Source organism: Denticeps clupeoides, chromosome 16, assembly GCF_900700375.1.
Source record: "Denticeps clupeoides chromosome 16, fDenClu1.1, whole genome shotgun sequence".
NCBI lineage: Eukaryota > Metazoa > Chordata > Actinopteri > Clupeiformes > Denticipitidae > Denticeps > Denticeps clupeoides.
Genome location: NC_041722.1, coordinates 6,149,054 through 6,173,791, shown reverse-complemented (window position 1 = coordinate 6,173,791; position 24,738 = coordinate 6,149,054). Strand labels below are relative to the sequence as shown.

The 24,738-nt window shown below is 43.1% G+C and overlaps 1 protein-coding gene across 2 annotated transcripts in view; it reads right to left on the bottom strand.

Moving 5' to 3' along the window:
- Positions 1–24,738, bottom strand: part of hcn4 (hyperpolarization activated cyclic nucleotide-gated potassium channel 4) — a 65,833-nt gene that overhangs the window by 24,833 nt on the left and 16,262 nt on the right. For both annotated transcript variants that reach the window (XM_028957179.1, XM_028957178.1), the window contains 3 exons: positions 24,102–24,525; positions 14,063–14,224; positions 11,747–11,965 (listed from right to left, as the gene is read on the bottom strand). In XM_028957179.1, coding sequence (XP_028813012.1) covers positions 11,747–11,965; positions 14,063–14,224; positions 24,102–24,525 — 805 coding nt within the window. The remainder of the gene's footprint in view (positions 1–11,746; positions 11,966–14,062; positions 14,225–24,101; positions 24,526–24,738) is intronic.

The window sequence follows — 24,738 nt, the reverse complement described above, 5'->3', positions numbered from 1 at the left end:
TTTGTTTGCTTATTTAGATATTTTCTTGGGAGAATAGCTGGGGAGTAGTGGAAACAGCAGAAACGCACACTGTATCTGGGCGTGGCATGGAGCAGGTTGTTTATGACAATAACTGTTGGAGACATTAAGAGCAGGGGCACGGTGTAGGCATTAGTTCTCCCTGAATGGCCTGTGAAAGACAGGCCTGGGGTGGAGAAAGATGCTGAGTGCTGCTGTGACACTGACCAGCAGCCAAAGACCATGGGAGAGACGTCCCTTGTTTACCTCCTCCACTCTCCTCACCTTGCCATTTCTCTCCGTCTGCCCACCCGTCTCAATCTGTCCGTCCCGCGCCCCCTCCCCGCCCTCTGCTTCTCTCCACAGAGAAACCTGTTACCTCCAGGGAGACGCCACTAATGAGACAGCGAGTGGAGAGGCTCCCTGAGGAGTAGGACCCTGTGATGAGCTGCCCATGGCGCTGCCTGAGGAAAAGCAGCTCTTCGCTTCAGAGAGCCTGTCCATCCTCTGTGGGTCAGTAAACATGTGAGTGTGTGTGTGTGTGTGTGTGTGTGTTTTGCACACCCCTGCCTCTGCTGACGCACACACACACGTCAGGCAGCAAGAGAGGAGGGGCAGGTAATCAAATAATGTGCCGTGGAAGAGCAAAAGTCACGTGTCTGCTGTCCATTTCCCCCCCCCCCCCCCCCCCCCCCCCCCTCTCTCGCTTTTTATCTACCAGATTCAAAAGCTTCATCGGTCACTCGCTGGCCACATTAAACTGGTTTCATCATCCCCTTCTTGCTCAGGAAACCTACCCATGGGTGGATTCAGAGAAAGGCCAAGTGCATTTGTCCCCAAATGTTGTCTCCTTCCCTCTTTTTGACTTTCTGGTCTTTCTTCTTATGGCATTATTTGGGGGGTTATTACCCACAGGTGCACAGCACACGTGTCCTAAGCAGCAGCGCTGCAGCTTACACCATTTTAATGTGTATACTTATGTTGGAGTCACGTTCAAGGAAGCTGTATCATATCTCATTTATACACACGCATGCAAAAACACTTCTTGATGGGAAACGGGAGGTTGACTGTATGATTGCCATATAATTTTTTTCTTCTTCAGCCAAGTCTGTAGCACTTTCACTTTCATTTCACTAGTATTAGGCTGTGATATCAACAGTGAGATGAGTATAATTAATTATGCATTATCTGGCTTGTAGTTCTATATCTGGCCTTACATTTATACTGGGGGCGCTGTTGAGCAATGAAAAAATAAGTGGAAAAGAACCTCGTTCACAATTAGTTTTAAGACACATGTTTATCCCTCGTTTTGAATTCGCAAGATGATATGATGTGCCATTTTATAACAAACACACATCTGAATAATAGCATTAAAGAGAGTTAAGACAATAAAGGATTAATGTATTCACAGAATAAATGTTAACAATTAACAATTACATTACACTGCACTCAGTGTTACTGTTCGCAGTTGCAAATTTAGTTTTCAAGTGGATGAACTTTTTATATTTATATACTACTTCTTACAAAAACTGGACAGTAGTTCAAAGTAGTAAGGTATAGCTGAAGGTTCTGATGAAATCAGCACTGGGAACATAAATGAATCAGCACTGCACATAAAATCCTAATCTTGTTTCCATTCAGTACATGCGGCTGTGACTATGGGGAAAACACACTTGCAGATGATTATTAGTGCTCTCCCATGCAGTGCAGTGTGAATCGATTAAAAGAGTCTGCAGTCAAAAAATGAAAGGCTACAAACAAGAGAGTGAGGGAAGGATATTCATTCCCTAGGCAACCAAGAGAGAAATTATAAACCCAGCCACAGGCTACACACCCGACTTTATCTCCTATCACAACATCGAGATGATGTATTAAAAAAAAAAACATTTGGTACATATTTGATCGTTTACTAATCTAACAATGAACCATAATGATATGACAGTGAGATGCATTGTTCCCCACTTCCACCAACCATGGAATTGTAAACTCAAAGCCACCTCTGACTGTGTCATGTTGGCTCTGGGAACCATGGATTTGGAAGCACTTAAAGGCATCTCCTCTGACTCCCAACATGCATTTCACAGCCCCATTCCCTCCACTCAACCCACTGTCACCTCAACCCCTGAGACAACATTGTCACTGTACTGCATCTGCCCATTTATTCGTTTTTGCTTTGTAATGCATTACAATTTCATTCTCCAAGCATGAAAGGGCATTAGCCAAGTGAACAAATATCGGCTTTAAAGATAAAGCTCTGAATATCAGCATGTGGTGATGGCCTCGCTCGCTTGCCGGGGATTTGGTCTTCATTAATCACCTTGCTGCTCTCTCATCTGTGTTGCCAGGGGGAGGACCAACCTTTCTCTAGAGAACACACCTTCGGGGGATGGATTACTGGGCCGAATCAGGAAGCAATGTGGTGGATAACAACTTGTTTGACGTAGATGGTCCTTGACAACATACTTGACCACTTTTTCCACCACTCAGGAACACTATTTCACTTAGTCATAAATATGAACAGGAGCCTACCGTACATTCATGTTGTAAAAACGCCTATTATTCTGTGTGTCAGCATAAGGTGTGCATAGCTTGTATGACGTGATATGCTAAATCTGTCTGCATCCATCTGCAAAGTTATGTTTGGTCTGAATGGATATACAAGCTGAAATTTTTTGTCCATTAATAACACACAGCACCATCGGCAACATGCCTTTTGTAGTTCATTACTGCACATTGAGGTGATTGATAGATTGAAGTGATTGGCCGTGCCACACAGAGTATCCTGAACAAACCTGACATAGATAACCAAGGTGCTCATTGAAGCCTATTTTACACAGAAAAATGGTAAAAATTGCTCCATATATCTGAAGCCACTCAAACTCAACCAAGCCTTGTGAATTTATCTGACAACCTTGCAATTTATCACTGAAACGTTCTGCAATAGTGTTTCAGCAGTCGTAGCAGACTGTGATTGCTGTCAGTACCACTGTTCTGAGCAAACATGACGCCTGCTTCTATGAACAGGACACAGACCAGACCTTATGCATGTATGCTTTTATGTGTCAATCAATTAAAAAAATCTAACTAATTAATCACATTAATAACAGAGACAGTCAGTCAGGTTTATGTCGATATAAGGCAGCTTTGTTGTCGTGATTGGTTGCCACTCTTGTGCTCCCTGTGGATTTGGTTGCCACCCCTGTGGTTTTGTTTACTCTACACTTCCGTGTGAGTGTACCATACACAACACAGATACGTTAACAGCATTCATTTATTATGTATATGTTGTGCACATGATCTCATACTCAACCTTTGCAAACCACACAGCCCCATAAGCTGAACTGTAAACATGATCAGACAACTGGGGATTTATCAGCAAACTGAATTTTTTTCTTCCCCCAAGATTTTCACATTCCCATGCAGTTTTACCGATAACATATTGTTGGTACCAGACAGTAAAAACTGCACCTTGTCTGTGTAGCTCTCTCCTCCTCAAAATGAAGCTCTGCCATGTAGACCTTTCTATATCACCCCCCCTCTGACTCCCCATGTCACTGTTCCTGCATCTTCATCCAAGCCATCAAAGTCTATCTCTCTCACTCACTCACTCACTCACTCACTCACTCACTCTTTGTATGCAAATTCTTCCCCAAATAATTCATGAATAAACATTTATTTTCCTGCTTATACCTCTATCCATCTAAGCCCACCATCTGAGGGAGAAATTTTGCAAACTACACACATGGCTAAGTACAGCCTTGAACATTTGCACCCATTCAGTGGTGTGTCCTGAATGACTGAAATCTGTCCACTCTCTGAAAGTGATTACACAAGGTAATTACAGATTTAAAGGAAAACGACATCCAGAATGCACTCCAGTCACACTAAACATGGCAGCTTTTAAAAATGCTAAATGTCCCATGAGATGTAGTTTTTGGGTTTTGAGCTGAGAACATGGCTAGGATTGGGAGAGGAGCAGCTTTAGCTGCTATAAACTGATGTGAGATGCCTTTAAGTGTTTTTCTCACAGGATACAGCCTAGCTACTCCCATTCATCTAGACTTTCCTACACTGGCGATTCAGATTAGATGATTAAAAATCTGAAATATCCCAAAGCCTAAGTGGTATTGTGAATCACTATGCAAAAATCCTCCAATCCCAGCCTGACATCCTCATATGCTTGTTCCTATTCATTAATGCAATGAATGTTGGAGCTAATTATTTGTCCTGCTTCCAAATGGCTCCAATGGCTCTTGACTAATTAAAGCAACAAACTAATTCTGAACAATTCTCAGAGATCCATTGAGCAACGAAGACTCAGTGGGGCTCTGCCATGGCCTGCAGGGGCTCAACCTAATGCTAGTTTTACCAGAAATATTTGTCTCTGGCTGACCAATATGTAGTCTAACATTTTTCATTTAGTACAGAAGTAATATATGATGACAACAAATTGAAACTATACTAAGAGAAGCAGTTTGTAGTCAAATCAATAATTGACTGACGATCACGTGAATATTGCACACTGGCTCATCATCAATCACAATCATAATGCTAAATACCTTCTCAAATCCCCAACAAGTTACAGCCAATGAGAGGCCAGGACATGGAACTTGACGGAAAGTGGCGAGGACGTCCAACTCTCTATGTTGAAGAGATAAACCCACATACCTTTCCATTTCTTGACTCATGGATGTTTCATTTTCTTTTCACATGGGTTTTCAGAACTAGTCAATGTACAAACAACTCGAATTGCTTGTCAATGTCAAAAATCTCACAAATTCTGATATTTGATTAATATTTCAGTTCGATTAATAAAATATTACAAAATATTACAAAATATTTTGGGTTGTGATGTGTAAACACAGGCACACACACACACACACACACACACACTTGGGGATTAATTAATAAAACTCACCACAACAATGAAAATGAAAACACAGCAGATGTCATGAGGCAGACTGCATAACAACCCAGTGGATGTGAGAAAGGAAATACGCAGAAGGCCCGAATTAAATGAGCCGAATTCGGTTTTAACTGCACTACTTCCAAGCAACCTACTAGCATTGCACAGCACAAGTTTGTGTGAGGGATAGGAGTTCAAGGCAGACTTGACTCAGCAGAAAGTTCACTTTCACTTTGGAAAACAGAATCTAACACCCTTCAGATTAGTGCCATCACACACAAGCTGAGGCTAATAAGAGCTGCTCCAACCTCGCTGCAGAGTCACGGCTCAAAGCCGCTCAGGCTGTCTGCTGTAATGTCCTGGCCCGATTGTGCTGGAGACCGAGACTGCCAGCCCTTACTGCAGGAAAGTTGCTCGATGGATTTCAGCCACTTCTTACCAAAGGCAAGAGAGCAGGAAGTAAAAGGTTCTTCATTGAGAGGTCTGATTGGGGAATTGGGGGTGAATTAAAAAAAAAGATGAATAAAAAAAGGCTTTAGAACATCATCACCCAGGAGTAATCAGCTTTAGCACTCCCATTAATCAATCCCTAAGGAGCTACGCTTAATTGCCAAGTGTTAATTAGGGTTTTGGAGAGGAAGGACTGGAGTGCACCAATGACATTTTTGACTAATGTCATTTGGGGCTAGCATGTCAGAACACGTTGCGTGGTCCACTGTTTTCATTAACGTACACTGTACTTTCAGGAAATACAACAGAGCGGGATGAGAGGTTTCTGGCTCACATCTGCTTTCACGACACATGCACCCCGGAATCTCCATGTGGGGAGCCCAGCAGAGTGCTTTTATCCTGGGGCTCTACAACTGGTTAACAGAAAATCACCATTGCACACCATCACCATCATGCTATTTCTATTTCTTATCGCCATTCCTTAACACTTCATAATGCACAGACTAGGATAAATAAACAGTAAATGAAGTGTTTCACTTGGTCTAATTAATGATTTATTTTAGCTGAGACGGTGTGTTTTTACACTAATGAAGGCTAATGATGAATATTTACTATTAAAATGTACAATTTTATATATATATATATATAATTGTACATTTTAATAGTAAATGTTCAACCAATTTAACTAATTAATTGCACATTTTGCAATGACTTAATTGCCACATGAATGTCCCCATCACCAACCTGAGCCTCTTTCCCACGCTGTCAGGTTTAACTAGCAAGATTTTTGAGATTAATTCGTTTCATTCGTATGCTCTCCCTGTGTTGGTGCGGGTTTCCTCTGGTTTCTCTCCACCACCCAAAGACATGCACACTGGGTAGACTGGTGACTCGAAATTGGCCATAGGTGGGCTGGCACCCTGAGTGAGTCCCCACCCTGTGCAAAATGTTCTGTGATGGGCTCTGACATCCGGCACCCTAATAAGGATTCAGTGGTTATGCAACGTGAGTAAATGAGTACATAAAAACAATGGGGGGGGGGTCACCTGATACAATGCCTGAGCTCACCACAGTGAATTAATGGTTGCCAATGCCTCTTATTCATAATGTGAATTCTGCACAGTGATGTATATTCAATATGTTTTTGTATATAATTTACTTTATTATTGTTATATATTATTTGCATGCATCCTCAGCCCTGCCTGGTCTCCAGTCCTGTCGTCGAGACAAGCCATATTCTGTGTCCCCCCCCCCAAAAAAAAAAAAAAAAAACCACACAGGTCAGACCGGGGTCATCTGCTCTGGGATGAGATCGAGGACGCCGAGGAGCAGAGCGGTGGTGACCTCCGTTAGCAAGATGGCGGCTATTGCCGGACGTGTGAGCGAGCAAGATGTCTGCAGTGACTCAGCGTTTCTATCGCCAGTTGTGCGTGTAAGCTCACGCTAGCCCGGGTGTGTTCGCGAGCATGTGTGTTCATGTAAAAACTCAGCATGCCACCTGACGATACGGAAATTTCAATTTGGTAATAAGGGGGAACGAGCCGAGGAGAGACTGCACGTTTGAGATGCAAACAAGAGATTGGTTCTGACGACGCCTTTTATCTTGCCAAGGTGTTTTTCTGGGGGTTTTTTTGCCGTTGCCGTTTGACATTCTGATAAGGCGCCCCAGCCTGACAGCGTGAGTCTTTGCTGATTCTTGCGGAGTCTCTCGCCGCGGTGTTCCCCACTCTCAGAGTCAGATTTCCTGCAGCAGGATTATTATACTAATGACTGGTTCAGAGGCTGTCTGGTCCCTCCATCCTGCGAGGACGCAGGCAGTCGCTCAATTATGGAGAGAAGGATGTGCCGCCTCTGCCCCCAATCTGGAGGATGTAATTCGCTTGGTGTGATATGGGTCTCGGCATGCCTGGATAAAAGGCTGATAGATTCAGCAGGGAAATCATGGAAACTGACAAAAAAAAAATTCCTCACACTTCCAAATACAGTAGTCTAGCAGAGACATGTGCTCTGAAAGGTGTGTGTGTGTGTGTGTGTGTGTGTGTTGGGAGAAGATGCATTTGGTTGACATAATGTGACAACACCTGGGCTGCTCTGAGCTCAGTCCAATTAGGATACTGAAATCTAAAAGATTTATAAATGAAAGTAAAGTCTTTCCTCAATGAAACAGATCCCCATTTCCTAATTCCTGCTCTAATCAGAGTTGACTTTGGCCAATTTTTATACTCTTTTACACATTAATCTCAATCACAGGGTAATTTGGTCCTGAATTCCTCTGAGTGTAAATCTCTGAAGGGACACCTTACAACACCTCAAGCTGGGAGTTAGGGTGCTTAAAACTGAAGAACTGCGACTGCACTACAAATTGCAAGTAAGAAACTTGATCATATGCCCTAAAAATAAATTAATACATGTGACTGTGATCATCTCACATATCCTTATATAGAATGAGTTAATACACACAAACACACACACACACACACACACACACACACACCTATGGACAATGCAGAGTGTGCATGCCTTTTGATGGTGGGAGGGAACCAGAGTTGAGATTTGAACTCACAACCTTGGAAGTGTGAGGCAATATCACTAACCACTGCGCCACTGTGTGGTCCCTGTCATACAATTGAATTTAAATAATATTAATACTTTATTAGGAAAAATACTGCTTGTGTTGAAGCTGCACTGCACAATCTCCAGACTCTGGTATAATGTATAAAAGAAACCCATGACGTACAGATCAGAGCTGAACACTTATGTATCTTATGAGTATCTGCAGTGATGTTCCATGTCACAGTTCAGTGGCAACTCCTCTAACAGACTGGTTTTTCTGGGATGAGAGCTAATTTCGGCCCGCTTGCTACCTCGTGACAGCCGTCTCTTTATCACATGGGGCCACATTGTAATAGAATTCGCCATTCAAAGCAGATTAAGGCCTGCGCTTTCTGATGATAATTCTTTGGCGTCTTTGTGATCGCTGCAGAAAGACTTCTCCCCGTTCCTTTTCCGTTCCTTCCCACCTTTATTTAAAAGCGGCTGCGGCAGAACTTTCCACTCAATACTCTCTTCATGCAGTTTAACCTCAAGGGGAGTGCTTATTTATTTATTTATGTGACTGGATGTCACTTTTATGTCATCCATGCATTGTCTTTGTGTCACACTGACAGATACTTTCTCCTCTCCGGTTTGCACAGACTCAAGTCTCTTATGTCCAGAGGTTTAAGGGTCAAGAGACACAAGCACAGAAAAGCTGCATCAATACAAAATAGCCAGCCAGTGGCCTGGTATTGCTCTGTTGAGTTTGAGGGCATAGACTTATACATACAACATACAAGAGGATATTTTGGAAGACAATTTTCTTAAATTAATTTATATTTACAGAATTTAGAAGATGCTTTTGTCAAGAGCAACCTACATCTGTGCATTGTGCTCCGTATCCGATGTTTGTGCCTATAAAGCTTAAATCAACAAGCACTGTTTAACAGATACTACCATTTAAATTACATGCCACCATAAGTCTTTCGTTTTAAAACCAAAAATACAGTGAGGAGAAGTTTTGTTTTCATGGAGAAGTTATGTGTACAAAGGTTTATCTTTAAATGCTGCTTGAAGATGGAAAGTGACTCAGTTGTTCTGAATTTGGTTCCACCACTGAGGAGCCAGAACTGAAAAAACCCTAGATGCATGTCTTGCTTTTTTGATGAGAGCAGGCTCAAGACCAGCAGTGGTTGATGCTCTGAGAGGACGAAAAATGACTCCCATTGCTGAGAGAGAGGACCATTCCTCAGTTTGAAGTTCAAGTTGACCAGTTCAAGTTGACCAGTTCAATACTGCAGATACTCAATATGTTTGATTTGTGAGCAAGATGACTGAGACTGTGTTTGTGATGTCCACTGATGGCACCATGAACCAGTTTTATTATTGGAACATAAACCAGAGCTAAACCAAGGGAAGGAACAGATTGGACAGGAACTTCAGCTTAGTGCTGCCAGGTTAGACTTTTTTGAAGTTGATATTTTATTTCTTAAATGATTCGTTCTACTGATTGATGTTAATCTTTATTCTCACCATTGCCTTTCAACCTAAGCATCAGAAATGTGCTGAACCCAACTTGTTACCTCTTCCATGTTTGTTCTCTAGACTTGTGCATTATAGAGCTTTTGGGGACATTAGATAGGAGGACTTGTCTAAATGAATTCTGCCCAGTCTTGATTGGACTTGAAGCGAGACATGAATTGAGATCCCGATTTTTATAATCATGCATGCATCTTTGGTCTGGTCAGTTGTTTGGTCATTGGCTGCTGTGTGTCATGCCCCGGGGGGGGGGACAGATGTGCTCTCCTCTCACAATGCAGCGCACAAGTGGGCCACTGGGGCTGGATTGAGGCATTAACCTGTCATTTGGTCACTGAGTGGGTTCTGCCTGACCGAATCTGGGCCCTACAGAAGCACTTACAAAAAAAAACAAAAAAAAACACCACCACTCTTCCATTTCCTCTGTGTCTCGTTGTCTAAGTGTCTGTCCTTCTCGGTGACAGTTGCTGCACAGATTCCTGAGTACAGCTTGGTAAAGGTCACTCCTCAGCAGCTGAGCAGGGGAAGAGGAGGCGGCCGCCTCGGTCAGAACTCGAGGGCGATCCTCCGAGAGTTGGGGGGAGGTCGGCTGGGGACGCTCAGCGCTCAGAGTGAACATTAATCACTATGCCAGCACGTTCAAAGAGGAATGGAAAAGCCACACTCTGAAATATTAATCGCAAATTATTGCACTAATGCCTCTGACTGCCAGCGGACGTGGCCGGGGGGGCTGAGGGAGAAATAAATGGCACGGTTAGCCCGGTTGCCATGGGGCCGCACTCAGGGACGGCCGGCTCGCAGAAGGCAGAGCCGGAGGCGTCCAGGCTGGTCCGACACGCGGGCGGTACAGCTGCAGCAGTCGTGGGTAAATCGGGCCAGCAGACGGCCAGGGGAACTGTGAGAAAACGAGTGTTTAGGGACCGTCTGCTCCGCTCGTCTTTAACGGGGACGGCGTGGAGACGTCATTAGTCATGCCACTGTCCCCGCGCCTGCTTGTTGTTAAACAGCGGTTGTGCTCAATAGTCGTCTCACTGCCGCAATTGATCTTTTTCTTGCTTGAAGGACACGGGCAGGTTTTTCTCTGCGTTTTTCTCTGCTGCAGCTGCTTCAATTTGCAAAGACTTTCCCAATCAAATATCCAATTTCTTCTGACTGCTCCAAAATCTATACCTCCTCCTGAACCTCCCTTGTCGTCCTGTCTCTCGTTACGTGTAGAGTTTCCTCAACGTTTCTCATTCAGAGGTTTTCTTGGGAGGGAGGATCGGGACATGAAAAGGAGGTCAAACCAGAATGGCTTTTGTTTGTTTGTTTGTTTGGCTCTCAGATGTCATGTGGAGGGGTAGGCACTGGTGGTTTAAATCTTTCTTCTGGCACTGAGCACCCCCCACCCCGCCCACGCAGATTTGTTCCCTGACACGGAGTGGGGTGCTTATCCTGGCAACACCTCCACAGGGTGCCATGGGGCGTTCTTGGCTAATGTCATCGCATCCTCTGCTCCGTCGGAATATCGTCTGAACAGCAGCAGGAAAATGGAGGTGGGTTATTGATGTTTTGTGTCAGCCTTTGAATATTAGTGACCACCCTAATAATTGGCAATTCATTATTATTAATAGTAGTAGTAGTATTAATAGTAGTAGTATTATATCAGAATCAAAGATTGTGAAAATTAGTCCATGGCCATGGCATGGAAAGGATGCATTGTACCTGTGTTTGGACCTAAACCAAACTGCTGAAAGTTGGAACACCCTGTTTTAGTCAGAGTACAGTTGGATGGAAGCTACCAGGAAAGCCTCATCCATGCAGGAGAGCCTCTGCCGAATCACATGCAAGTTGGTTATCGCAAAATGCTATAATGTTACACTGAGGCGATGCCCACCCCTTCTGCCATGTGGTTCTTAGCTCATTGACATCCACCCTCACACACATCCAGGGAGACCTCAACAGCTTCCCTGTAAGGCTCTTTCCACGCAATAGGGAACAGCACAGCAGCCATGGGATGAAGTGAGACCAACTCCACCCTCAGTCTGGCCTACTTTCAAACTGAGACAAACATGAGTTCCACCCGGCGGTCTTAACTGCAAATTGCCTTGCTTTTCTATGTTTTTGCCCTTTTTCTCCCCCCATTTTGCATCATCATGTGCTTTCCTGTTCCCACTCCTTCCTTAACTAATGCAGCGCAGTCCTCCAAGGAGGCTTTCTGAAGAGGTGATCTTTGTTTCCCTCCCTCTACTGTGAGATCTCATTTGAATATTGAAATTTTACTTCACCTTGATTGAATAAAAAAAAAAACAACAACACTTTCCTCTCTGTTCCACTCACCTTCTCCTGGTACTGCCTGCGGGAGGAGTCCAATGACTGGATGAGAGCAGTGGCGTGACCCACAAACATGGCATAGCAAGTGGCGCCCACGATCATGCTGAGGATGGTCAACCACACGTCCGTCATGCCCACTGGTGGGTACATGCCGTACCCAATGCAGAGCATGTGGCTCATGGCTTTGAAGAGGGCATAGGAGTACTGCTGACCCCACGTGTCATTCTGAAGAAAAACAAAGAGAGAAGGAGAAGTTTTGGTAGCAAGAAACATGCTGAAAAGGAAAAATAGCCAGTGGGGTCTGAAATGCCCAATATTGCTGCTCAGTAAAGAGCACTGGTGATAATCTGGCAATAACCCGACATATTTTCCTGGCTATAGAAGAACTAGCACCTGGGGGCGTGTTTACTAATGTCACATTCACCCGTTCACCAGTCAGAATGCTTGAATTTAAGTGCTGTTTGTTATTGGCCCGGATTCTATGACGTACCCTGCTGTGTATGAGGGTTATTAGGGAAGTAGACAACTGAGGGCCATCAAGAAGACAGAGAGGAGGTAGATGCGACGCTACACCTTGGGCGTGTGATGTATTGAAAGGATAGGATATAATTGGTCAGAATAAAGTAGCATTTGTGAGAGCTGTCAATCAGGTCGGCAGGCTCTGCACTTTTTAAAGTTGGCTTATAAAAACACCATTAAAGTTTAAATTCTAGGATTCAGAAATAACAGTTCCTCCACTCCAAGATATAGACAATAAGCAGTCAATAAATTTCTTGTTGTTTAATCTAATAAGTCTTGTATGTCCTCAGGATATACAAGACTTATTAGATTAAACAACAAGAAATTTACAACAAGAAATGACATATGACATTTGCAAACACCCCAAAGTTCAATAGTATGTCCCAAGTATATGCTGAGATGTATTTGGCGTCTTGCCATTATTGTATTGCCTAGCATTGGTAAAATCCCTCGACAGTAATTAACTCTCAGTAATTAACTAGTGTCAGGGACTGTCAGAGGTCAGCACAATACAGGTGTTTTCAGTAGGCCTCCAGTGGAGATCATCTCCACCCCATTCGGTGAAAGGAGCTCCACATCCCAGAAAATTGGCAGGTGTGCTGTTTATAAATGCAGCTCTCTAAAGCCAAATTAGCATGTGACTAGCCACAGCGACGTATTGACCCCACTTCCCAATTCATAGGGTTAAAGGACATCTGGACATCTGGAAAAGAACGCACGTAAACAAATGAATAAACACAACCAGAATTACTAAACGGAAATAATGAAGCATGCTGGAGATGCACGACCACTCTGAAACTAAAACTAGGTCGGCTATTTAAGAAAAGGCGTGATGAAATTTCTTGGAGTTTTGTGGATGAATTGTCCTCTTCCTTTATGTTCCTGTGCTGAATCAATATCGTCTCTCTCCCAAGGTGACATGTCCAAATTACTTTCCAACTCATTTCCACAGAGGTAAGCCCACAAAAGATGGCAAAGTCATTTGAGCTCCTCAAATGATAACACAATAAGATAATGGAGGCGCCCCAGTGACATAAAGTAGCCAAAAGACTACTTCTGCTGAAGGAAGTGGGGCAAGGGGCTTTGTCGAGCTGTGCAGTCCATGCACCAATCTGTTCCCATTGATCTAACATCTTCCACTACCATTCATCTGCTGTTGTGGAGACTTCAATAGTAATGAATCAAATTACCCAATCGCATGAGGCTGTAGGCCCGCCCACTTCTGCACGTTCTGACCAGGGTTTGGGATATGGCTGATGTCTGTGAAGATCTAATTTGAATTTGATGTGATTGTTTCTGTTATTTCAGGAACGGAGCAATCGCCGATCACAGATTAATCCTCTTTGAGAGTTGTGATCCCAACAATAAATCCTCATGAAAAGAGGCCATGCTCATTTGTAACATGCCAGGTTACTCGCCTTTGTGGCGGACTGCTTTTGGGGTTAAATATGTAAAACCACAAAGTTTTTAAAAAAGAGTCAAGGACGCCTCCAGCTCATAATAATAATAAGACTTGGACAGGACATGAGAAAGCTATAAGACTCCAAGGGCACTGGAGTGTTATTTAACTCAACTGAAAATGTGTTACATTTAAAGTGTAGGTGCTGATTGCCCTTACACAACTAAAATCAAATTAAAACAAATCTTTTCTCTTTATTCCACTTCTTACTTTAGGAAGGCAAATTTGCACAATGAAAATAACAAATACATCATGGCTGATTGTAAGTGAAGACAAAAGACACACGTCTACAGGGACGTGGGACCTATGACGAGCGGTGTGATCAGTTTTGTGAAAGTGCTTACCACCATCTTGTTCTTGGACACCCAGCAGTCAGGAGGGAAGTCTTGAAGCATGGGCACGAGGAACTGAAGACAGCCATCCCAGTGGCAAAGCAGCAGCATCATGCCAATCAGGTTGACTATGCGCACCATGGCACTGGCCAGGTCATAGGTCATGTGGAATATCTGCAAGGTCAGGCAGAGAGATCTGGTGAGTGCGTGGGAATCAAACGCATTTGCTACGGATTAGTCAGTGTGGATTAGCACTGGTTTAAAAGGCTTGTGTTAAAAAGGAAAAAATTGCTTTGCTGCGTAGTTAAACCACAAAATATATTTAATTTCAAATCAAATACACTATGCTAGGAAAACTGAACATTTGCCTACCAATTTGCTATATTGTACCAAACTAAATTGCAACTAAAATATATATTTTATGCATGTAAACCTCCACCACAAATGAAAAAAAGAGGGGCAACATGTAGTGTTTATTAAAAGCTCTGTAAGAGACAGGCCATGCACTTGAAATAATGTCATAAAAGTAATTAAACAACTAGCAGGTAGGTAAACAGTTCGACTAAACTTAATCCATTCTGTTCCTTTATAGATGAGAGCCAGAGCCTGCTGTGGTATTTAAAGCCATGGTGTGACGCCGCGGTAAAAGCTGTAAAAACAGCAGAACACCGGCACCCGGGACATTCTGCAATCTCATCAAAGCGTAACGCAAACATTGTCTTCTTTTGTTACCGAGTCATCACGCAAACGCTGCACCCATACACAAATCCGGCAGATCGTGACCTGAGCAAACAGGCGCGCGCTGCTGTCTGCTGCAGAATTTAGGTGCATAATTAATTTGCTGCCGTAATCTCCACTTACAGAACCTGATTAATGCGGATCCCCTCAGATGTGTTCGGACTGCACAGTAATTGTCATTTGGACCACCTAATTGTCCCCCGGCCTGATTTGTTTCTGCACTGTGAAGGTCAAGCCGTAAATGGCCAAGTCGTTGTTTTGTTTTGCGTCATGAAGGCTCGGCCCACGTTCTCGCGCTAATCTCGCTGACGTTCTGGGCCACAGTGTACTCAGTCATATATAGGTCCCTCAATGTAATGAATATCATTTGTTATACAACCCTTTTTGTGGTAATGGGCTGTGGAGAGTGGCCGTGGGGGTCGTGATACAAGAAGCTTAGCCTTCAGCCGAACGGGGGAGGGGATGTGAACGGATTGCAGGTTCTTAAATCTCTTTAATGAACTACTTAATTAATGACAGGGCTGGGAAAAAATACACTTCTGTTTGAGGATTCTGTGTCGGGAGCGGTTAATCCCGATGATAGCTAAATAAGCCTGCGTGAATCTCCAGGACGCCGCTGACGATGTGGGTTTTAATGGCTGCTGCAATTTAAGACCATTTTAATCCCATCGAGGGCCGCGGTGTGTGCTGTTAACAGCTCCTTGGCTCATTAAAAGCCCCACAGTGCTGTTTAAAAGTCAATGTTTAAGAGCTCGGGCCTCGCAGGGACACTATGGCTCCCTTCGGCTGCCTGGCTCAGGGAAAAGGCCCCCATAAATCACCAGCAAGCCTGTTCTCAAGCCGTCCCCCTCACCAAAATCTGCCAATGGTTCCCAATGGGTGTCTTTTGCTTAAGAGGGAAAAGGGGCAAGTCATTTCCCCAAGTCGAGGGTCTGCACTAAAATCAGCCGGAATGAGCCGATCTAGAGCAGAAGTCGCTGTGGGGAGCCCAAAACAAGCGCCGCGCCGCCCTTCTGCTCCCCGGAGAAAGCGGGAGCACGTTGAGAAGCTTTGGGAAGTGGACGTTCTGCGGGGATAAGAGCAGGCGTGGAGGCTGGCAGTGAAAATGGAGCCCTAGCTCTCGGTGGGCTTCTCTTCAAAGTCTGCACCTCCGGGGATCTTCCCATCATCAGAGAGGAGTCATTCGACAGGCTGCGCCTCTTCCTTCCCCAACCACAGCTGCACACACACAAGTTTTTATTTCTCTCTACAAACACACACACACACACACCGCCCGCCTTTCAAACACTGTTTCGCACAAGTTATCTAACAGAAAACAATATCGGCCGACACTGTGTTCTCCAGATGGAGTCGAGCAGCATTCAGCAGCATTAACTGGCTGTAAAATCATTCCGCTCCATATGAATAAGTCATGAAGGGGCTCGTAAAATCACTCTCATTACGCTTTTCCACTTCCCATTCTCAGAGACGGCATTGTCATTCGAGATGTGTGGGTGTGAACGGCGTTGAGATGCATTTCGTTCTAATCCAACAAAACTGGAATACCTGGACAGATTAGACCACAGATGCATGTATAATTTGCATCAAACACAGAACATGCAATTTTCAAGCCCTACAGAGATACAATGCTGAACAAAATGCTGCCTGCTGGGAATGTGTGATGCCTCTGTGCCACTGGCCTCCGCCCAGGCGACGCCCATTCACATGGGTTGGGTCCTAATCACTGTTAAAACCGAGTGATTAGGGAAAACTTTTGTTTTGCGCTAATCCAACTTTTTTCAGTGTACTTCTGAACTGAGTGTCCTTTTTTCGGTTTTAGTTTTTATTATTAAACACAATTTTGAGTGTCTGTGCCTCCCTCACCTGCTTGCATAGCGTTACAGAATGTGCATATAGTGAGTACTTCCTTTATTTGCCCATGGGGGGGTACTCTGGTTTCGTGTGCCGTTTCATGGATTTTCATGGTGTGATATCCTGATTGTCTGCACCTGGTGTTCTGTGTATAAATGCTTCCTTTGTCTATGTCAGGTCATGTGGATATATATATATAGTCATTGTATCTATGCTTGAAAAACAGCTATGCTTTTAACAATGTTCTTTTATATTGTTCTGATCAGTTATTAATTAGATGACAGATATAAAGATTTTATAAAGATGAGCTTTCTTTTCTTAACTACATCCCAGATGTCCCAATTACACATTGAAAATATTATTGTGATTATACTAAGTCTTAACCGTTAATATTAAAGTGTATTAAAGTGTACTTAGTAGTTTTTAGACTTTCTTCTGTAATGAAAAGCTCATCACTGATCTACCTGTTCCCAAGCAACATTCAGCAGCAGCTGGTCACATGACGTGGTGAGCATAAACAGTGTAATCATGGAAAATATATTTAAAAACATTAAAAAACCTCAAGCTTCAAGGTTTTGATTGCTTCCTTAACTTCTTGGGACTGTATAGTCTGGGTCACCTTCAGCCCACCATACCTGAAACACAGCTGAGCGAACACACCCGAATGTACTGACGTCTGTCTCTTTCCACAATGATTTGCCATGCAAATGGATTTCAGTTCATATGCAGGATACATGTGTACATCCAGCCCTTCACCCCCAACCAACCATGTCTCAGCCAAGCCAAAAAAAAAAGCAGCTCTTTCAAAGTCATTATTTTCTGTTTGACAGAGTATGCTTAATGCATTTCTCTCTGTGGGTGCTCCGCTAACAATGTTTAAGTCACGAAGACCAAAGGAGAGGAAGCTAATTGAATAATTAGCTTAAATCTATGGCACACTCGCTCTCTGCAGGCTCACTTTATCTGCTCCACTCAGACAGACAGCAACACAAACACACCCACACAAGTCCCCGTATTACCCTCACGATGATGGATTACTGGGCTTCATCTTTAATTGATAGGGATTCACTGTGAAGCTACTCGCAGAACAAACAAGTCACCTTCATTGACGAACGCAGTGCTAAAGAGGCTTGTTAAGGGCAAAGGTCCTCACATTGTCATAGAGGCCAAATTCAGCAGCAGAAATAAACGAGCCCTTATTTGCCATTTCATGCCTAATGCATGTGACTTTGCCCAGGCAGCTGCACACTGTATTTGCATGTACTAATGTATACAGGAGTGGCGAGCCCATTTATAAAGGATGCTGGAATGACATCAAATTAACCTGGGCTGTGCTAAACAGCCTGCTGTTGAGATGTACTGTAGACATGGCACACATACAACATTTACATGGACACTTCATTTTTTTGTTTGAAATATTATAAAAGTAATTATTTAGCCCGACCCTCCCTACCCAATTTAACTTATTTGTAATCATGTGTTGCTCTGACTTTAGTCAGAAAATAGGTCTCAACAGATATTTTGGCCTTGTCTAGGTCTATGGCTAGGGGTTATAAAAATTGAGTGGCAGATGTGATGACAGGAAGTGGTTTGAATCAGACAATTCAGACCAGAAAGCCATTTTGGACAGATGGAAATGGGATAGTTTAGCGCAGGTGAGAGAATAGATGCATATGTCCCCATGCGGTGCCAGTATCATCTGGAGCCAGGCAATGTAATGGTATGCCTTGGCATCTGGTGTTTGCTGTCGACAGCATTAATGATGATGAATGCTTGGCATGATGGGTCTGACTACAATCCAAGAACAAATCGCTTACTCTCATTTTCTATGTCCCATGGTCCTTTTCAGGTGCTACCTAAACTATTGGGTCCCTTGCTTTACACTTTGTAATGTTTCAATAGCACATATCTCAATATCAGTCTAGAAGAAATCATTATAAACCTTGCACAGCAGATCATAAAGAAATGTATTAGGAAACCTTCAGCCACATTTATTATATATATTAGGTTTAGATAATGAAAACAAGATCAGTATTGCTTGCCCTAAATTGCAGGGGGTGTGTCCTCTGAAGGACATCAAACCACGCCCCCTTCTCAAGAGTCAGTTTAAACAGCCTAGGACCATTATTTCACCCAAACAAGTCACCTTTGACTTTGATTCTGGATTAGAGGACAGTGATCTGCCTTACAACTGACCTTGCCCATGTCAGTCTGCAATAGGATGGTAATTGGATTTAATTTAGACTATCAATATTTTATTGAGCAAAACAAATTTTGTCACTTTAACAGATTAATGTGCTTGTGAGTCACAGCCATCCAAGGCACATAGCAATAAAAACCTGCTACCTGCAAGGTGCGGTCACATCTGCGTAGATCTGCAACAGGCCAATGCACTCTGAGCAGTAGCACAGACCATAGCACAATGGTCATTTCTCTCTTCTCTCTTTTCATAGATAGATAGATAAAAAGATAGCAAACTCTCTAATGTAATATAAGATTTAATAACTTGCAAAGGAAGCAACTGGGAACTAGCTTTCAGGGATAGGGTCATGCTAAATTGTGGGCTTGTGCCGTGTGTCATCTAGCCATGATTTATGCCCACCTAAACAGTCCTGAAGACACAAGCGAAAAAATTCAGTTCACAGTAGTTAAGCATGTGTTCAGCAACAAGTTTCTAATATGCATGAGTCAAATCTCTGAAATTTGCTTTACAAGGTTTTTAAAAACCTTTGGACTGAGACAGTCCATCAGTCCATGAGTGCCCCCATCTTCATTCTAATTTTTGCATGGGGATTACACACTTTTATATAATCATCTTTTGAGATGTCCTGCCAAGGGTATTAATATTGCGCAGGCCGCCATTCAGTCATCTTGAGGACCTGTCACAGTTGCTGGCAAGCCTTATTGTGCACGCTATAATACCCCATTAAACGTTGTCTCCATTGCTTTCTTATCTCTGAAAGAGCAGTCCTCGGCTGCATTACCTGGGTCACTGGACACCGGCCTGATTGGCTGATTTGCGTTATTCATAGATTTTCCAAGGGATTTTATTTTAAATGTTGGTTTGAAATGAAAGGCAACTCCCTTCTGAATGGAGAGACACCTCCCCAACTGCAGTCCAGCACATAAACCTTCACAATCCTGACCACACAGAAAAAAATTACCTTCCAAAATGTCACCCTTGAAGTTTCATTTGGCATGTCGAATCGTCCGAGTAAAAAAACGTCCCTGGCACCTCGGTAAAAGCTCTCCTCCCTTTTGATGGCCACTGGAAATAACAGCATTTTTTAACATCTGCCACTTGGGGCCACTCACAGGGGCCAGTCATTAGTGCATTCATTTGAGTCTGATTTAATAACTAATTTAATGACTAATTTAATTCAAGCCACTGCCTTTGTCTACGAATGGGAAGGATATCCGGGCAGAATTTTGAAATTTTTTTAACTGTGGTGAAATATGACAATGGGAGCTGCCCAGCTGTCAGCGCAAGGACGAGGGGCAGACGCTGCGATGGTGTCTCATCGGCGTGATGGATATCAGGGCGCCACTTAGAATGCCATTATCTCTGACTGTGTTATCGCTGTCACACCCACCCCATCGCAGTCACCGCCACCTCCACATTTACTGTTTATCACCAGTGTTATTTTAGACAAACTGTGTCTTTTCTGAATGGCAGACGTGCTCTCTCTCTCCAGAGGTCAGAATGTTGGACGCGGGGGGGGTGACGTCACCGGCTAGGAAAAGAGTGAGACGCCTGGTGAGCTGTGAAGTGCTGTACCCATCAACGGTGGGTTGCAGAGGGGGTCACGTGTGCAGATAACCCAGGAGCCAGTGTCTTGGAAATGTACTTCTGTAGGGAGTGACACTTCTTGCAGCACTTCAGCAGACACTTTCGCAAAGACATATACGGCATTGAGGCACTGTTCGTAAAGCACACACTCAAATGACAGTACATACACACACACACAAATTATTACAAAACCATAGCTATTTCCTATTCATATTACCAATGAATTAATTGTTTAAAAAGCTAATTATTACAATAAAATGACAGCTAAAAATCAGCAGCGTGAACTCCAGGAAATCATTACAAACATAACTTAAGTATGCAGCATTATGAAGATATTTAGATCTTGTAGACTGATCAATATCTATTAAATGTGAGAGCGATAATGCAATAAACGAAGACAGAACATGTTGTTACTGAATGTTTTTGTAATGTTCAATCAATGTCTAATGCAAAAACAAGTCAATAACGCATGTTATGTATATGTTATGTATATTCATATTATAAAGATGATAATATATGTTACTTGTTCAGTACTGCCCAGGCCTACATTGCTTTATTATAGTTCTCTTATCTGATTGTTAAACTCATAATGTGACTGTGGTTCAATTAAATTAAAGGATTTTATTTTCTGAGGCCCAATCTATGTGTCACTTTCCCCTGAGGTGACAGATGGCACTTCTGTGAGCTGACCTCTCCCGTCTCACCATACAGATGGGAGAAAATGGCCTTTTGCTCCACCCACTTGGGCAATGGCAACCAAACAGACACATGCAGATTTGGGGAGGCCTGTGTGGCTGGCTAAACTCCACCTGTCAAGACACATCAAAAGCCACAAGAACACGAGGAGGCAGGAAAAAACAGCATTATGTTGTCAGGGTGAGGTATTTTCTCCACTGGTACATTTTAAAACGAAAGATTACTCAAAAAATGAATCCCAATATGACAGCTCTACCCATTCCTATGATTGATCCTAAATTCGCAGCTTGTTTTATGAACGTTCAAACGTTCTCAAGCCTGAGAAAAACACAGACCTACTCGCCCACTATGCAGTATAGTGCACAATATATATATGTAACATGCCATTGTCACTTCCAAAGTTTCTGTGTGTATCATAAATGCATTTTTAAGTGCTATTCTTCTATAAAATGACATGATTTCTCTCAGGAGTGAAGTGATTGACAGCTTTGGCTGGAAGCACCTGCATCGTAAGGTGGCTCGACCAAACAAGTAGCTGCTCAAGTGGGTGTAGTAGGGGCCCTTAGGCCTACTTAACATCATGAGGGCCACTATGGTGCTTTTTCCAGAAGCAGAGACACCAGCTATTGCTTTGTATGAACAATATCCTATGAGAGTGTCTAGAAAGTGCTGCTTGGGATGCATATTGCATCAGAGCAGTATAATACTCAAAACAAAGACGTCGGCATAAAAAAAAAAAAAACAATCTCAAAGGATGCTAATTTAATAACATGGAGTCATGGCTGAATGAAGACAAAAAGCAAATCCTGAAGAGGAACTGATAGCCATCTGTGCAGAAGACACAAGTCAGAATGACAGAATTGGTAGAAAACAGAATGTTTTACTGGAAACATCATATTGTATGGGGGAACTTGTCTATTGTCCTCATTGGTGGATAAAGTAGTCTACCATAGAACATAGAATCCAAAAAAAAAATACATTAGTTCCAGTTTCTGTGCACCAGAAACCAACATGCTTAATGATCGTGAAAGGTTTTAATAGGTTGTAAAGAGAAAAAGATGCGACTCCTCAGCATGAATGTGAACAGTCTGCAGGGGGATTTTTTTTTCCACAGCATAATCACATCTGTGCCAATCTGCTCACGGTATGCTGGTACGGCAGGAAGGAATGGGAACCCACCTGGTGCTTCAGGGAGGGTGGGCCATGTTGGCACAGGACAACAAGGCTCCTGGATAAACTTCTCTTTGCACTTTTTACCACAGGGACTCTGTGCTGCAATTCACATAGGGAGTCCCTGGAACCTTTCTAATTATTACCACAATTATAATCATGCCTACATGCCTACATTTTTTTTTTTTGTAAGGGTGTTGATGTGCTGTGTGACAAACAACAGACGTTTCACCTGCGAATGACAGAAGATGAGGGAAAAGTTGAGGTCCCCTGTGTCCTCTTGTTAAATAATTACACAAGAACACAGCTTTACTTTCACTCACAGTGTGCTGTAGGGCTGGATGAATAAATAAATAACTTCATTATTCATCATTAACATGTGCACATTATTGTTATGCGATGAAATTCAACAGAGTGAAATTCAGAATTTGTACATAAGCAGATATAAGTCTTTTGGGGTTTATAGTGTGATGCTGAAGTGGATCTGAACAAGCTGAAGTTTCTAATATTGGGTCAGCATGTCCTAAAACGCTGAGTGAGATTACAGATAAAACATACCACCTGCCGCAGACTTTAAATCTATTTCGACTTCACATTGCAGTAAAGTGCACCAACGGCGCATTTCTCAAACTCGGTTGTCCTGGGCACCAGTCATGTCAGGCGTTGGGGCTTCAGGACTCAGCATATACGACTGTCCCCAACCAAACTTTGTTATGGGACAGAATGTATGCCGTCTTTGTAAGTTTTTCATTGTCTGGTATATTACATTTCTGCACTTTGGCTCTGGTGGTCAATTCATCACGATTTATCTTGCTGATTTATCTTGCTGATTTATCTTTTAGATGTGGATGTTTTTCTTTCCAAATGCGGGCGTAATTTCGATGGTTTCATAGCCTCGTTACTCAGCATAGTTTGGCAGATGACATAGATTGGTTTCATGGAGGAACTATACATAGAAATAAGGCCCAATTTAATGTATGAAATGTCAGAATTGCCAATGTTTTTTTGCCCCGGGCTCATCCTGTAAGTCGTCATCATTTTCGCTTCCGAAAGGAAGAATCCAGACTCGCTTGCTTTGAACACACTATGGACAGGTCTCGTAACATGTATGTTTGGAGTGAATGAGACAAAGGTTAGGGAACACTGAACATTCTAGAATGCAGGAACAACAGGTCATGTGAGGGACGTGCAGTGACAGAAGTGCTGAAATCAGACTTGACCTGACTGAATTTTGATTGGTGCAGAAGCAAGACTCCGTGAACCGTCAGAAATGCTGCCTCCTGTACACATTTATATTTATACTCTTATATTTATAGTGTTTATTGTTGTACTACACAGAGACAATCGCTACATAAAGATAGAGATGGACAGTGAAGGACTTTTAGGGCCGATTCGGATGACAAATCGTTCTTAGCAAATGTATATTCTTTTTAAATGGATCGATGAGGCGCTCAAACATGTGAGGCAATGCGGAGTTTCCGTGATGCGCCTGCTGCGTCTTTTTTCGGTCGTGACCAGATGAAAATATTTGAACCTACGCAGTACCACGTTACGTGGTTGACGGTGTTTTTAGGTGCATCATCTGAATCAGCTCAGGTGGAAATGATAAAAATAACTTTTTGCTATCTCTCTATTGCTGAAAGCACAAAATATACAATCTCAGCACAAGATGTTTTAAATTTGCTGAGTGGAACCCAGGTGAACCAGCTGGGATAAAAAAGTCTGTTCCTGTGCAATAACTCTCTTATTTTGATCACCTTAATTGAATTGTTTTACGTGTAAGTGAAGAGGCTTCGCTGGACCTACCTCTTCCCACTGGTGGATGTAGCGTATCAGACGGGACAGGCGCAGAAGCCTCAGCAGGCTGAGGATCTTGGTGAAGCGCACAATCCTCAGGGCCCGGGCAGTCTTGTAGAAGTCCGAATCGATGCGTGTCTCGACAATGAGGAAGATGTAGTCCACAGGGATGGATGAGATGAAGTCCACCACAAACCAGCTGCGCAGATACTTAATCTTGATCTGCTGCGGGTCCAAGATGATCTCCGTGTTGTCCTCCTTGACGATGCCAGTGCGGAAGTTGAGCACCAGGTCCATGAGGAAGAATGTGTCTGACACAACGTTGAAAACTATCCAGGGAGGCGTGTGCTCATCCTTGAAGAATGTGATGCCCACCGGGATGATGATCAGGTTGCCCACCATCAGTAGGAGCATGGTCAGGTCCCAGTAGAACCTGCCCGCAAATGGGTGCAGAGATGTGCATCAGTGGTAGCAGGAAGGGGGCAAGAAGGGGGTAGATAGAGAGCAGGGACAGATGGGAACAGAAGGACAATTTCATTCCAAGAACAAAATTAATTTATGTGCCTTCCTAAGAATAATAATTTAAGGTCAAAAGTGTTTTCCAGCAGATAATAAAAGTTTCTGACTGTATTATGTTGCTCCTAGA